Raw genomic sequence first — 13,634 nt, 5'->3', positions numbered from 1 at the left:
TAAGACAATTCGCATCGCCCTTTTTAAGCACTTCAAAATCTCCATTCTGAGCTTGCGTCAGACCAGCCATGATCGCAGATCAAATCAACGCATCACAACTCCCCCCTCCGCGTCATGCAATTTGGTTTGGTTAGTTTTATTTCTGCGCGCACCCGCTTGGCTCATTTGAATTGCTCACACATCAATCTCAATTTGGCGCCTGCCTTTTTCTTTCCTCGCATTACTTATTTTATTTAGTTCTACGTTTTATTTGTCTTTACTATCATTTTTACACACACACATATATATATACACACCCAGAAATCAGCCATTCATCAATGACTTCGCAATTGGAGCAGGCGCACGCGCTCGTAAAGGACTCGCCGCAGCAGGCAATCGAGATTTACAATTCCATTCTGCACGCCGGCCAGGAGACCAGCGTCAGCATTGCGGACCGCGAGGTCGCGCTCCTGTCCCTTGCTTCTCTCTTTGACAGAGGCAGGACGCAGCGGCGCTGACTAGCCTTATAAATAGCTCGCAGAACTACCTCACTGTCGTATCAAGGGCCAAGTCATCCAAGCTGATCCGTACACTGGTCGACCGCTTTGACGGGATCCAGGGTGGTTTGCAGCCACAGATTGCGACATGCCAGGGGATGGTTGAATGGGCAAAGAATGATAACCGCGAATACCTGCGTCAGGCGCTGGAAACGCGCCTGGTTTCACTCTATTTGGACAGCCGCATGTACACTGAGGCCCTGGCACTCATTTCGCTGCTTTTGTCCGAGCTCAAGAAGCTGGACGACAAGATGCAGCTCGTCGAGGTCAACTTACTGGAGAGCCGCGTGTACTTGGCCATTAAGAACCTGCCAAAGTCGCGCGCCGCGCTAACGTCCGCGCGCACTGGCGCGAACAGCATCTATACACCGCCGCCTCTGCAAGCCCATCTCGATCTCCAGGCGGGAATTTTGCACTCTGAGGAGGGCGACTTTAAGACTGCATACTCTTATTTCTTTGAGACCATGGAAGGACTGGCAACGTACGTCACCCCGAAGGCCTCATCATCCATCTCGGAGGCATCGGCATCTGTGGCTCCCTCGGCGGCATCGTCAGAGCAGCAGCAGCTACAGGCGTTTGCGTACATGCTTCTGTCCAAGATCATGATTCAGCATCCCGACGACATCACGGCTCTTCTGGCGACCGGCAAGACTGCTGCCAAGTTCAGGGAGAGCCAGGTGGTGGTTGCCCTGCAGGCGGTTGCCAATGCCCAGAAGCAGCGGTCGCTGGCTGATTTTGAAAAGGCCTTGTCCGAGTACCGCAACGAGCTGCATACAGACGAGCTTATCCGCAGCCACCTGACGGCGCTTTACGATACGTTGCTGGAGCAAAACATGGTGCGTCTTATTGAGCCGTATTCGCGTGTCGAAGTCACGCACATTGCGAAGCTCATTGGTCTTCCCATCAGTGTTGTCGAGAACAAGCTGAGCCAGATGATTCTTGACAAAGTGCTGCACGGCATCCTGGACCAGGGCAATGGCTGCCTGGTAGTCTTCCCCGAGCCCAAGAGCGACACTGCCTACGAAACCACGCTGGAGACCATCAAGAGCCTCGGCAACGTTGTCGAGTCGCTGTACACAAAGGCCGCGGCGCTGTAGGTCAGGCCACAAAAAGGGACAGATTATTTTTAACACGCTGTTATTGATTTTTAAATATACGAAATTTGATTGTTTATTAATTATTTTGCATACCAGCTGATATCAGGTACACATTGATATTGTAATTGTAATTGTAGTTGACAGCAACGGCTACCATTATTGCCGCCGCCGTCGCCGCCGTTGTCGCCGCCGTTGATGCTGCTGCTGCTCTGCCTTTATCAATCTGCCCTTGTTTTTCTGTTGCACGTTGCTCGTCAGAATATATAATATAACAGATAAGCGTTTGTCTCTTTATTAGAATGAGTATCACATGCATAGTGAGTGGGACTTGCTGCCATTGTAATATGTCAAAGGGAATTTACCAAACCACAGCTATTCAGCAAGCATTTGTAGCCACCCACTGCTCCGCGCATTTTGAACTAAGTACCGTGCATAGCCGAGTAACGCATACGCATATAATTTGCATGCATGTGTGCATGTTACTGTGGTTATTTTTTGCTTGTTTTGACTCACAAAGGCAAACATTTGCATGATACCTTTTATTATAATATTCTGTATTTCGTCAATGCCTGATTAATGTACAGTTTTGCATTTTTTTGGCAGAGGCGTTTTATGTATATATTGGATGCCACAAGTAAACGTTTTCTTTGCTTCGTCAGAAAATGTTGGCAAAACTACCAGCGTTTTATGTTATTTCTTTTGCAGTATTTAGCCATATTCCTGTGATATCGTTTTCCTCGCTCTCCTATCTACTCGTTTTCCTTTCTCCCCTCCCAGCCTTATTCTTGGCCATATAAAATCCATATCCATATATTTTTATTTCACAGTATAGCTCTTATCTCGACGATGAGGGTATCATACGCTGCAGTTATTTTGCTCATCATAAATTTCGTGGTGGCATTGACAGGCGCAACCAGCGGAGCCTCTACTAGCCGGCTAAAGGAGGCAGAGTCCATTCGCAGCGTGTCCAATGTTGACGGGCTTTTCTCGATAATGCTTTATTTATTATTCACAGAAGCTAAGGGAGAGCGCTCTGCGCGCATTGTAAACAAAGTAATGGAGCCAGGATCCGAGTTCAAAATGTTTGCCCAGTAAGTGAATAATTAAGTTTAAGAGTGCTGCATTTTTAAAAAAAAAAATTATGTCTATATTTATATTCAACTCTGTTCATACTATCAAAAAATTGCAATGTTGTAATTTAAACTAGGTACGCAGGCGCGTCGTACAAGCTGAAACAAGATTTGAACTGCGCTCCCAGCTGCCTGTTCCCCAAGACAATCGAAACGGTCGTTGACTACACGTGGTACAACAACCTGCCGGCCAGCGTCGGGTACATAAGCCACAACGACCGCACAGGTGTAATAGTGGTTTCATTCCGCGGTTCGGCCGACACGCAGGACTGGGTACAAAACTCTGAGTTTCTAATGGATCCCTGGCCCGAGCACATTCCCGGGTCCATGGTCCACCACGGGTTTCTCACTGCATACAAGTCAGTATCGGAAACTGTGACTGCCCGGATTACCAGGCTGATTCGTCTGTATCCAAATTACAAGCTGGTATTTACCGGCCACTCGCTGGGCGGCGCCGAAGCCGTCCTGTGTGCAGTCGATGTTTTGCGCATGGTTCCCGAGGTCAAGAGCAGAGTCCATATTTACACATATGGAATGCCCCGCATAGGCAATAATGCCTGGGCAGACAGCATTGACGCGCTGGGCATTCCGATATACCGTGTGGTCTATGAAAGCGACCTGGTCCCTCATATACCGTTCCAGTGGCTGGGGTATCAGCATTTCTCGCAAGAAGTGTGGATCCATAAAAACCAGACCCACTTTTGCGGCATGGAGCAAGAGTCACTCCTGTGCTCCGCCGGCACCCCCTACCTGGACTACAACATCAAAGATCACTCGCAGTACTCGGCCGCAGACTGGAAGTTCACACTCCAGGGCGTGCCAGAGACAGCCATAGATGGAGAGCTCTATCAGAACAGGCAGCAAAAAAGTTTGTCTATTACTGGCGGTTGGGAAAAGAATTTAAGATTTGTAAATCAAAGAACCGACTAACACTGCGCAAATGTTGTCACTGCCGTCATTTTCGGCGGGGGCGGCCAAAAGCGCATTCAATTCTGGTTCTTGTACTCGCGAAGGACGACCGGGATGCTGGTCGTCGGAATCATACCAACCTCTGTGATGATCATCGTGACAAACACTGACGGCGTTATGTCCTGTGTGAGGTTCAGGAGGCGCAGGTTCGGGGTTGAGCGCCAGTCGCTAAGCGGGAAAATCTCCTTCAGACGGGCAGCGTGTTTGGCCTCGGGTGACATCTCGTCGGGCGCTGGTACTACAACCCGAGCGCCATTGCCCTTGCCCACGTACGCGGGGGCGTTACTTGCAAAAGAGCCGAGCGAGCTACGGTTATTCCACCGAGGGTGGGCCGAGTATCTGTCGCGCGCATAGGCACTGTACTCCATTTTGGACAGCGTCGAGTCGCTCTTCGGGCCCACGGGCTGGGCATCGGGAATGCCGGTCTTGAAAATGAGCGCGTCAGGAGTATCCAGCTCGTTGCTGACCACAGCGTCCAGCTGGATGCGCTCGCTGAACTTGTATGTCTCGCAAGCAGCAATCACCGGCACGTGGTAGGAGTGCGCTGCCAGGGCAACCATTGCTGTGCCTGCGCGCGAGAGCATGGCGCCGTTGGCAAAAAAGGCCTCTGCGCCCAAAAACACCTTTGACGCCTCGCGCATAACGAAGCTGAGGGCGGTAACCGGGGCATATGTCACACCACCATTCATGCCATTGCGACCTCTGCCCTTGCCACGCGCATTGTGGTTGTCAGGGGTGGAGGTGGTGTCTTCAGAGTCCGCCCGAGAAGACATGTCGGAGAAGCCTGCCGCAACAAGCCTGCGCACCAGGTCACGTCCCTCGGACTGTGGGCGGGGGTCGATGACAATGACGCGGAAGCGGCGCTTTAGCTTGTGCTTGGCGTCCAGCAGCAGACGCTCAACAGTGGAGGAGGCGCCGTAGGTCAAAATGACATCGCCATCTTGGATCTTGTAGGCGCCGGCCTCGGCAATGTAGGCACCGGCGGCGGTGATGCGCTCTTGCACGTATTCGCTAATCATGTCTACCAGCTTACCCTTGGCCTCCTCATCATTGACACCAGGCTGAATCTTACCAATCTGGAGCTTGAGCCAGCGGATTGCGTTGCCCATGCCAATGCACATCGGGCGCTGGTAGACCAAAAAGTTGATTTGCGTCGTCACGTACTGTGTAAGGTTGCGGCTAATGTCTGTCAGCGGCGGCGCGGTATAGTCAGCTATGACCTTGGAAAATGTGACGAGAACAGCCTCTGCGCGCGCGTTGGAGCCAACAATCTCCATCGAGCTCATGCGCAGTCCGACCTCCTTAATCTTCGGATGAATCTCGACGCCGGCCACGCCGCTTGGCGGCTTTGCAATCTTGCGCTGCCCGGCCCGCCCGAAAATGGCGGGATAGCGTCGCGCAGTATGGCCACCGCGGCCTCGCCAGTAGCATCAGAAGCAGGCACGCTGACCGGCTGGCCGGCCTCTGCAGCGACATAATCTTCCCGGGCCTTGCCGACAATAACCTGGGGTCCTGGCGGGAAGGCAGCGTTGTTGATGCCGGCCATAAATGCGCCGGAATCGCCAGCGACGTGCTCTACAGCCACTGTGTTGATCGGGTTAATCGTCTGCAAAGTAGCCATGGCGGCCGCCGAGCTCGGAGGATGCTGTGGCAGTTCCAGGTGCAAGTAAAGATGCATTCGCTTGTCCTCCAGAACCACGCGGTTGGTCATGTCTACCTTTGCAACCCTCTTGCCAGCGGCTGCCACGGTGGCTGCCAACGCCGAGTGCTGGCTGGCCATATCGGCCCGCGACTCCCGCCCACTGCTGATGCTCGCTACACTCGACCCATCCCTGTGCTGGTAGCCACTGCTGACACCCCCCCGAGACTGCGTCCCGTTCATCTTCGCTTCGCGTTGCTCATCCTGCAGTGCACGCCGCTGCGCCTTTGTCATTTGTTTGGCGGCGGACTTTCCACCAGATACGTCAAGGCCCTTCATTTTGAGCTCTAGCTCTTTCGCCTTGCGCCGCTCCTCCTTTTCCCTCTTTGCTTTCTCCTTTACTGCAACTGCGGCCGCGTCGGCAGGCTGGCTGGCCGCTGCCGATTCGCCGACTTTCGGGTTCTCAGTGCACACTTTATTGTTTGGGTTGCTCGCGCTCATTTGGTCTGATTTGCGCTATATTTTGGTTAGGTCCGAAATCGGATAGCAGAATATGTGGTTGAATGTCCAAAAATTCGAATAAATTGAATTATAGTTTAAAAGGAGGCAAAAAACAAAGCAAAGAGGCATAATTTTTCAAAATGGCAAAGGGCCAAACGCCGCATGAAATTAAAGCTTTTTTGTGCACAAAAAAATATTTTTTTTTGTTACCGAGACTTTATATATGTTTGACAAAAGATAAAAAAAACGTATGAATATATATCTATCAGGTTATTTAGTGCGTCACTTGGAGCGATTGCTGCTCGACCAGCAAACTGTAGTGGCCCTTCTGCGCGAGGAGCTCGTCGTGTGTGCCGCGCTCGACGATGTGACCGCTCTTGAACACGACGATCATGTCGTAGTCCTGGATGGTGCTCAGACGATGAGCGACAGTCAGCGTTGTGCGCTCCTTGGCGGCCTTGTCGAGAACCTTCTGCACGATCTTCTCGCTGCGAGAGTCCAGCGCGGCCGTGGCCTCGTCTAGCAGAAGCAGCTTGGGTTTGCGTATAAGGGCACGCGCAATGGCTATGCGCTGCTTCTGGCCGCCGGAAAGCCGCCCGCCCTTCTGACCGACGCTGGTGTTGAATCCGTCGGGCAGATTGTGCACAAAGTTGTAGATGTTTGCCTCCTTGGCCGCCTCCTCGATCTCCAGCTGCGTGGCGCCGGGCTTTCCATAGCCAATGTTCTCGCCGACAGTGTAGTTGAACAAGACGGGCTCCTGGCCGACAATGGCCATGTTCTCGCGCAGCGCCATGATATTCCAGTTGCGCACATCAATGCCTTCGACCGTGACCTTGCCAGAGCTGGCTTCGTATAAGCGCTGCGCCAGCAGAATCGACGTCGACTTGCCTGAGCCCGAGGCGCCGACCAGCGCTACGCTCTTGCCAGCAATAGCCTCGAACGAAATGCCCTTGAGAATCTTGGTGTCGGGGCGGATCGGGTACGAGAACTTGATGTTGTCAAAGACGATGTTGCCCTCGAACTTCTCAGGCGCCTCGCCAGTAGTGTCCATGCCGTCGATCAGGCTCTTGCGCTCGAGCGTCATGTATATACCGCGCGACGCAACAGCGCCCTTAGAGATCATTGTCGAGAACTGTGCCAGCATGCCAATGGACATTGACGAGAAGGTCGATACCATCAGTACGTTGGTCATCTGTGGCATATCGATCCAGCCATTGATGACGAAGCGACATCCGGCGTAGAATATCACGGCATTGACGAACATGTTGCAAGCCTGCGCAAAGCCGAAACCAATGCTGGTGGCGAACGCGCCCTTGAGGTTCTCCGTGTGCGGCAAGCGGTTTTGCACGTTGAACGACTGGATGAATGTCTCCTCGCGGCGCAGCGTGGCCACAGTCTTGATGTTACGGATGGACTCGGCAGCAGACTGGCCGGACTTCTCGTAGGCCAACTTGGTCTTGAGCGAGCCATGGCGGACTGTGAGCGCCTGCTGGTATTGCGCGATGAACTGTACGGGCCAGGTGCCCATCATGATCAGCGCCAGGCGCCAGTCGTAGGTGAACGCAATGACCATTGCCGTAATGACGCATGACACCGTGCTGGTAAATGTGCTCAGAACTGTGCCCACGAACTGGTTCACATTCTCGGCCTCAGTCGCCAGCCGCGCAGTGAGCATACCGACGCCGTTGTTCTCGTCGTCGTAGTAGCCGGACTCAAACGACAGGTACTTTTTGAACGTCTCATAGCGAATCTTGCGCGTCAGGCTCTCGCCGGCAATGTGGAAAAGACCCATGCGCCCAAACATTCCGACCAGATCGGCGGCAGCAAACACCAAGAACAGGCAGGCATACATTCTTGCGTCATGCCTCATTTTCTCGCGGTCCGGGTTCGACAGCGAAATGAGCAGGCGGGAGTACACCAGGGCAAAGCAAGGCATAACTGCACCCTGGATGAAAGCAATGATAATACCCGGAACAATAGGTCCCATCGAGGTGCGGTACCTGATGATCAAACACCAGAGGATGTAGTAGTCGCTCGAGCTCTGCAGGCTCTTGGGTCCCTGTGTATGGCTCAAAATGGAGGCATTGGTAATACTCTGTTGAGTCGCCTGGGTGGTGGCCTTCAGCTCCAGCGCCTGTTCCTTGAGCTCCTTGGCGATCAGGGCATCGACGTCGTCCTCGGAATGGTCCATCTCCTCTGGGTTCTGCTCGTTAACATGCACAGCCTGGCGCAGTTCCTGGGCGTGTACCATGCCAGCATACTCGCCTCCCCGGCGAACTAGCTCGTCGTGGGTTCCATTCTCGGAGACAACGCCCTCACGGACAACGTAAATTTGGTCGCAGTTGCGGATGGTGCTCAGGCGATGGGCGATTGAAATGGTCGTGCGGTTGGCCGATAGTCTGTCCAGGGCGTCTTGCACCAGGCGCTCCGAGGCGGAGTCCAGCGCCGAAGTGGCCTCGTCGAGCAACAAAACGTCGGGGTTGCGGATGATCGCGCGGGCAATAGCAATGCGCTGCTTCTGACCGCCGGACAACAGGGCGCCGCCCTCGCCGACAAGCGTGTTGTAGCCATCGGGCAGCTGGCTGATAAATTGGTGCGCGTTGGCGCCCTTGGCGGCCTCAATGACCTCTTCGTCCGTGGGTGGGTTGTTCTCCGGATCGACAGCTCCCCACTTGATGTTCTGCATAATGCTGGTCGAAAAGAGTGCCGGCTCCTGGGTGACAATGCCGATGCGGTGGCGCAGCGATCCGATGTTGTACTCCTTGATGTTGACGCCATCGACGATCACGTCGCCCTGCGCGGGGTCGTAGAAGCGCTCGATCAGACCAACGGTGGTCGACTTGCCGCAGCCGGACTCTCCGACAAGCGCGATATTTTGGCCAGGGCGGATCTCCAAGTTGAAGCCCTTGAGGATGGGGACGTTGGGACGGCTCGGGTAAGTGAAGTGTACGTTGCGAAAAGAGATGTCACCGTTGATCTTGTCGACCTTCTTGCCGGTCTCGGTGTCCAACGGGTTGATGGGGGACTGGCGGTCAATGACAGCAAAAACATTAGCAGCGCAGCCCTGAGCGGTCGAGACCGCCGAAAACTGGGGCGCAGAACTGCCCAGCCGGTAGCCACCGAGCAGCAGGGCAAAAATGGCGTTGAGCACTTGCTGCGGGATCCGGACGTTATTGTAAATGCGCCAAATACCAAAGTTGAAGCCAGCAAAGTACATGACAAAAATAAGGCACTGGATGACGCCGATACCGGAGCCCAAAATAAGCCCCTTCTTCCTGCCGTACATATACGAGCTTTGGATCTTCGAGTCGTAGCGCTCGAGCTCGCGCTGCTGACCGTTAAACGCGTTAACCGTGCGGATACTGTTCAGAACCTCATCGGCCACGCCACCGGACCCCGCTGTTTGGTCCTGAGCCACAGTTGTTAGCGCCGAGATCCGCTTACCCATGATGATGGCCGTGCCAAAAATAAATGGCAGCACGCACAAGCAGATGAGGGCGACGTCCCAGGCCTTGACAAGGGCGATGATGAAGCCGGTCAAGAAGGAAACGAAGTTCATGAGAATGAAACCGAACTTTTCGCTGATGCCGTCCTGGATGAGGTTAACGTCATTGGTGATTCGCGTAGTCAAGTTGCCGGTCTCGACGACATCAAACCAGCCAATGTCCTGGCGCATGATAGACTCATAGTACATCTCGCGAATGCGCAGGCCCTGGTTCTCGGCGGCCACAGACCAGCACAGATTGACCCCGTAGGACACGACCCACATGATGATGCCCAGGATCAAGAACCACAGGCAGAACTTGCGCGACTCGTGGTCCAGCAATTTGTGAGCCTCTTCGTTTTTTCCCTCTTCAATCCACATGTTGAAGTTGATCAGCGCCTGCACAAGCGAGGAAAAAACGATTGTCATCGCGGGTGTGAGGATGCCGGCGGCACAAGAGCACAGAGTTCCGAGCGTGTAGAGTATTAGGTCGAACTTGCTGGCAAACCGAAACAGCTTCATGAGCGCGATGGGCTTTTCCTTGGTTTTAGACGCCGCGGGGGTGTCCTTTTTGTCGTCGCTGCTCTGCAGGAACAACCTCACATCATCGACCTTGTCATCTACATCAGGGGCAATAGCATTGTCCGTGCTAGAAAGCGACTCCTGTTCGGTCTTTGTGGGCGAAACGTCACGACTCTCCGCCTGCTTGGCTGCGCCCGAGGATTTAGATGATATTGATGTCATACAATGAAATAATAGCTGTCAAATAATAAAAATAATAAAATAATAAAAATATTGAAACTAAAAAACTGGAAACTAAAAATTTTGCAACACTAAAAAAAACTTTTCTTTTTAAATCTGAGAGAGCGCTGCACTCGTGTACCCCATCCATTTTCTGGGGGGTAAAATATGAGCTTTCCTTATAAATTGTCTTGGCATTTTCAGTCATTTTTTCAGTCGAATAAATTAATGAACAGATGTACTGTTTTATGTTGTGTGTTGTGTCGACCAGAAATATCATTTTTTGTTTTGAATTTTGCTTTGTAGTTTGTCATCATTTTTATCCAAGATCGAAGGCGATCCTATTCTAAAGCATTTCCCCTTTAAACCCTCTCTTTCCACAGCCTGAATTTGCGCTGGCATAGTCAGAAACGACGCACAAAGGCTTATTCCGCTTCTCATACTGAGCAGTTAGATTTGTGAACGCGGAAGCGAATTCGGGAAACGAGATCTCCGATGAGAAAAATATCCTGTGTAATATCCATTATTTCTGCACAGGGAAATGGTGGGAAAATTTCGTTTTCAAAAGCAATCTGCATCGAGCAGTCATTTATCGCCCTGTACATATTTCCATATTATCATATTTGCGTATTTGCGTATTTGCGTGGCCATGTGGTCTGGGCACAAATAAAAATATAAAGGTTCCGGGGATATGTGCGACTTTACATTTATTCCGGAGGCTGGGCCACGCCCATCAAAACGAAGTGCAGCGGACAAAGTGTACTGCCCGTACAATATTAGGTTCCAGTTCGAATTGGGGCTTGTAATTTTACAACGACGCGATATGATCGCGTCCCAAGCGGCCAGAAGGCTCCCACACACAGTTAGCGACGTGGGTAAACAATGAGCTGAAAGGGGGTAGCCAACAATGATGTTGATTGTTTGGAATATCGGACGTAAACATTTGCGATTGCCCAAATCCCTGGATTGTAGCAGAGCTACCCGCCACTCGATATAGTCGCATGCTATTGTGTATGACATCGTGTACCACAGCGTGAAATTGCCCTCAGCAATGACAGAAAACGCACAAGAGTTTGGCGATATGTTTGCGTAGACTACAGTGCGCTTCTGATATGGTTGTGACAGCTCTCAGCTTGCTCAACACATTTAGCGGTGCTCCTTGCAACCGGAAAACGCACTGTGGATCATGAAATTAGCATTGGCATATAATCTTGTGATTAATATCAGATTAATTTTAATCGCGATGGGGCCTTTGAATAGAGGCTGGAGGGTTGCCGCTGTGTGCAATTTTTTCCGGCGTTAGTGTAAGCAGCGCGCCACCTCTGACAAGCACGCCAGCTTGTCGTTATCTAAAGTTTTTAATTCCTCTTTTCGTCATTTGTATTATTTTGTTCTTTGCAAATTACAGAGCGGATTTTTAAGCGTACGTGCACTCGATTGGGACCAATTTGCCTTTTGGATTCAAACAAGCTGCAGGCAAACGCGGGTCACATTTTGAAGTTGATCTACTGATAGAAATGTCGAGTTTACTAGCAAAATGAAAGCAGTCAGCGAGACCGCCAGTCTATAACACCCGGTTGCACACATGTGCTGACAGCAGATATTCACAGACACTCATACACTCTTTTAAAAGCGCTTTGTACAACTTGTAGACTCGCCCTTATTATTTCTTTTGGAGCAACCACAGAGCGCAGTCGGCGATCAGATCACACAGTTGCAAAACACACTCGCCTCGGCACAGAAATAATAACGCAGAATACAATGGCCGACGCAACACAACAGGCGTACACGCCCTCAGCGACTTCTGGAATCGCGGTGCCGAGCATTGCAGACATGGGGTTCGGAAAACCCAGGCATTTTGATTTTGAGGAAGAGCTCCACTACAGGTTCTGGAACCCGATGTACTATTACAAGGCACTCAACCAGCATCGCATGCGGTTGAACCTGTCTAACCCCGGCCAGTTTGAGTACCTGAACAAGGAAATCAAAGGCACGATGCTGTCGAACTTTACCTTTGAGGGCGGGCGCGCCGATCTGGCAAAAATTCTGTCGCCCAACTTCCAGGTGATGCACACGTTCCAGCTGGGACTCCCCGGTGGCAACCCGTCGCTGTTTGAGTTTGGCGGTGTGTACGCCGACGAGAGGACCATGATGCACGGAAAGATGGACTCTGACTTTAACATGATGGCGCGCTTCAACCATGCGTTGTCAAAGAACCTGCAGTTGAAGTCGCAGGCACAGCTGATGGCCAGCGACTCGCAGTCGATGCTCCAGCTGGAGAGCGAGTACACGGGATCGGACTACACGGCCAACGTCAAGGCGGTCAACCCCTCGCTGACCGACGGCAATGGCATCTACCTGTTCAACTACCTGCAGTCGGTCACGCCCAAGCTGAGCCTTGGCGCCGAGATGCTGTACCAGTGCCCGATGCCCAAGGTGCAGGAGACCAGCATCTCTTTCGGCGTGCGGTACCAGCCCACGGCCGACCGCGTGTGGGTCGCCCAGACCCAGGGCACCAACATTCTGACAACCTCGTTCTGGCGCAAAATCTCCGAAAAGTGCGACGCCGGCGCGGAGCTGCAGATGATCAACATCCCGTCGCAGGACCGCCGCGAGGCCAGCTGCTCGGTCGGAGTCAAGTACGAGTTTGCTGCGTCGACCTTCCGGGCCATGGCTGACAACCTCGGCAAGGTTTCGATGCTGCTTGAGGAGAAGATTGCCCCCGGATTCTCGTTCCTCCTCTCTGGAGAGCTGGACCACCTCAAGGGCGAGAACAAGTTTGGTATTGCTATTAACCTCGAGTCCTAATTGTGTGCGCAGAGCTGCTACACTTCAAAACTATGTTTTTATCTTGCGCCCATCTAGCAACAAAAGGCAGACCAAGAGAGCGTCGTTGAGGATGTTCTTCTTTTAGATACATCTATAGTCCCTTCATTCTTTCAATTTTAAAAAACAACCTATTGCAAAAAGAATATATATATATATATATATCACAGCCAGCTGGGTCGTTGTTCATGCAAGCATGTAGTGTGGGCTGAGCTTGGTCAACTAAATCCATTGGATTTTTTTAATAATTTTGCGCAAAGTCCTTTTTGCTTCAAGCAAAGTGTTCTTCGTTGCGGATGTCAACTTTCTGTTCACTACTCTTCAAAGTGCTCTTGTTTGCGTTCCCCACAAAAAATACTGAATCTATTTTGGGCAGGGCCGATCGACGGGAGCAAAGGCAGCAAGGAAGTGGGGACAGGCGGGCTAGTGGTCTTTAGCATGCGATTGGCCACAGCTAAACTGTCAACACGAACCAATTGGGCGGACTATTTTTTCTATCATGAATATCCCTCTCACAGCAAAACAAAGTAGTGCTTTTTTCGACCTTTTTTCTTTTCTTCCCCCTCTCTTCCTTCCGTCTCACAAAAAAACATCCTTGTCTACTGAAATTCTATATTTTTCACTACCCTTTCTAATTCCTACCACTCCTTTTTTCCATTTCTTTGTTACGAAGACACTCGCTCCGCTTGACTATAACTAGGTAAGGATTCA

General features: G+C 51.7%; 4 protein-coding genes across 4 annotated transcripts; 3 read left to right on the top strand and 1 right to left on the bottom strand.

The window, feature by feature from the left end:
* The first annotated feature begins 160 nt into the window (after positions 1-160).
* Positions 161-1,713, top strand: BX661DRAFT_181969 (PCI-domain-containing protein). The gene is made up of 2 exons (XM_051535854.1): positions 161-440; positions 476-1,713. The coding sequence occupies exons 1-2, from the start codon at positions 318-320 to the stop codon at positions 1,631-1,633; spliced, it is 1,281 nt and encodes a 426-aa protein (XP_051391897.1). The 5' UTR covers positions 161-317; the 3' UTR covers positions 1,634-1,713.
* A 766-nt stretch (positions 1,714-2,479) lies between these two features.
* On the top strand, positions 2,480-3,598 carry BX661DRAFT_198168 (Alpha/Beta hydrolase protein; the record flags this gene model as incomplete). The annotated part of the gene is made up of 4 exons (XM_051538202.1): positions 2,480-2,605; positions 2,663-2,724; positions 2,892-3,563; positions 3,589-3,598. The coding sequence occupies 4 exons, from the start codon at positions 2,480-2,482 to the stop codon at positions 3,596-3,598; spliced, it is 870 nt and encodes a 289-aa protein (XP_051391896.1).
* Positions 3,599-3,749: 151 nt separating this feature from the next.
* On the bottom strand, positions 3,750-5,081 carry BX661DRAFT_143133 (eukaryotic translation initiation factor 2B delta subunit; the record flags this gene model as incomplete). Its single annotated transcript, XM_051532989.1, has 3 exons — positions 3,750-3,900; positions 4,108-4,439; positions 4,539-5,081. Coding segments are annotated over 3 exons (1,026 nt in total), but the record flags the coding sequence as incomplete, so codon positions are not given.
* A 6,370-nt stretch (positions 5,082-11,451) lies between these two features.
* BX661DRAFT_181962 (eukaryotic porin-domain-containing protein) lies at positions 11,452-13,071 on the top strand. The gene has a single exon (XM_051535853.1). The coding sequence runs from the start codon at positions 11,859-11,861 to the stop codon at positions 12,903-12,905; it is 1,047 nt and encodes a 348-aa protein (XP_051391894.1). The 5' UTR covers positions 11,452-11,858; the 3' UTR covers positions 12,906-13,071.
* The last annotated feature ends 563 nt before the right edge of the window (positions 13,072-13,634 follow it).

This window comes from Kickxella alabastrina (assembly GCF_025024165.1).
Source record: "Kickxella alabastrina strain RSA 675 chromosome Unknown BX661scaffold_10, whole genome shotgun sequence".
NCBI lineage: Eukaryota > Fungi > Kickxellomycota > Kickxellomycetes > Kickxellales > Kickxellaceae > Kickxella > Kickxella alabastrina.
This window is presented reverse-complemented; position numbering and strand designations above follow the sequence as displayed.

Excerpts from the sequence above, each read along its gene's own strand:
- BX661DRAFT_181969 (XM_051535854.1), top strand. The coding sequence starts at position 318 with ATGACTTCGCAATTGGAGCAGGCGCACGCGCTCGTAAAGGACTCGCCG. Across the intron at positions 441-475 it reads TCAGCATTGCGGACCGCGAG|AGGCAGGACGCAGCGGCGCT; the intron begins GTCGCGCTCCTG and ends TCTCTTTGACAG.
- BX661DRAFT_181962 (XM_051535853.1), top strand. The coding sequence starts at position 11,859 with ATGGCCGACGCAACACAACAGGCGTACACGCCCTCAGCGACTTCTGGA.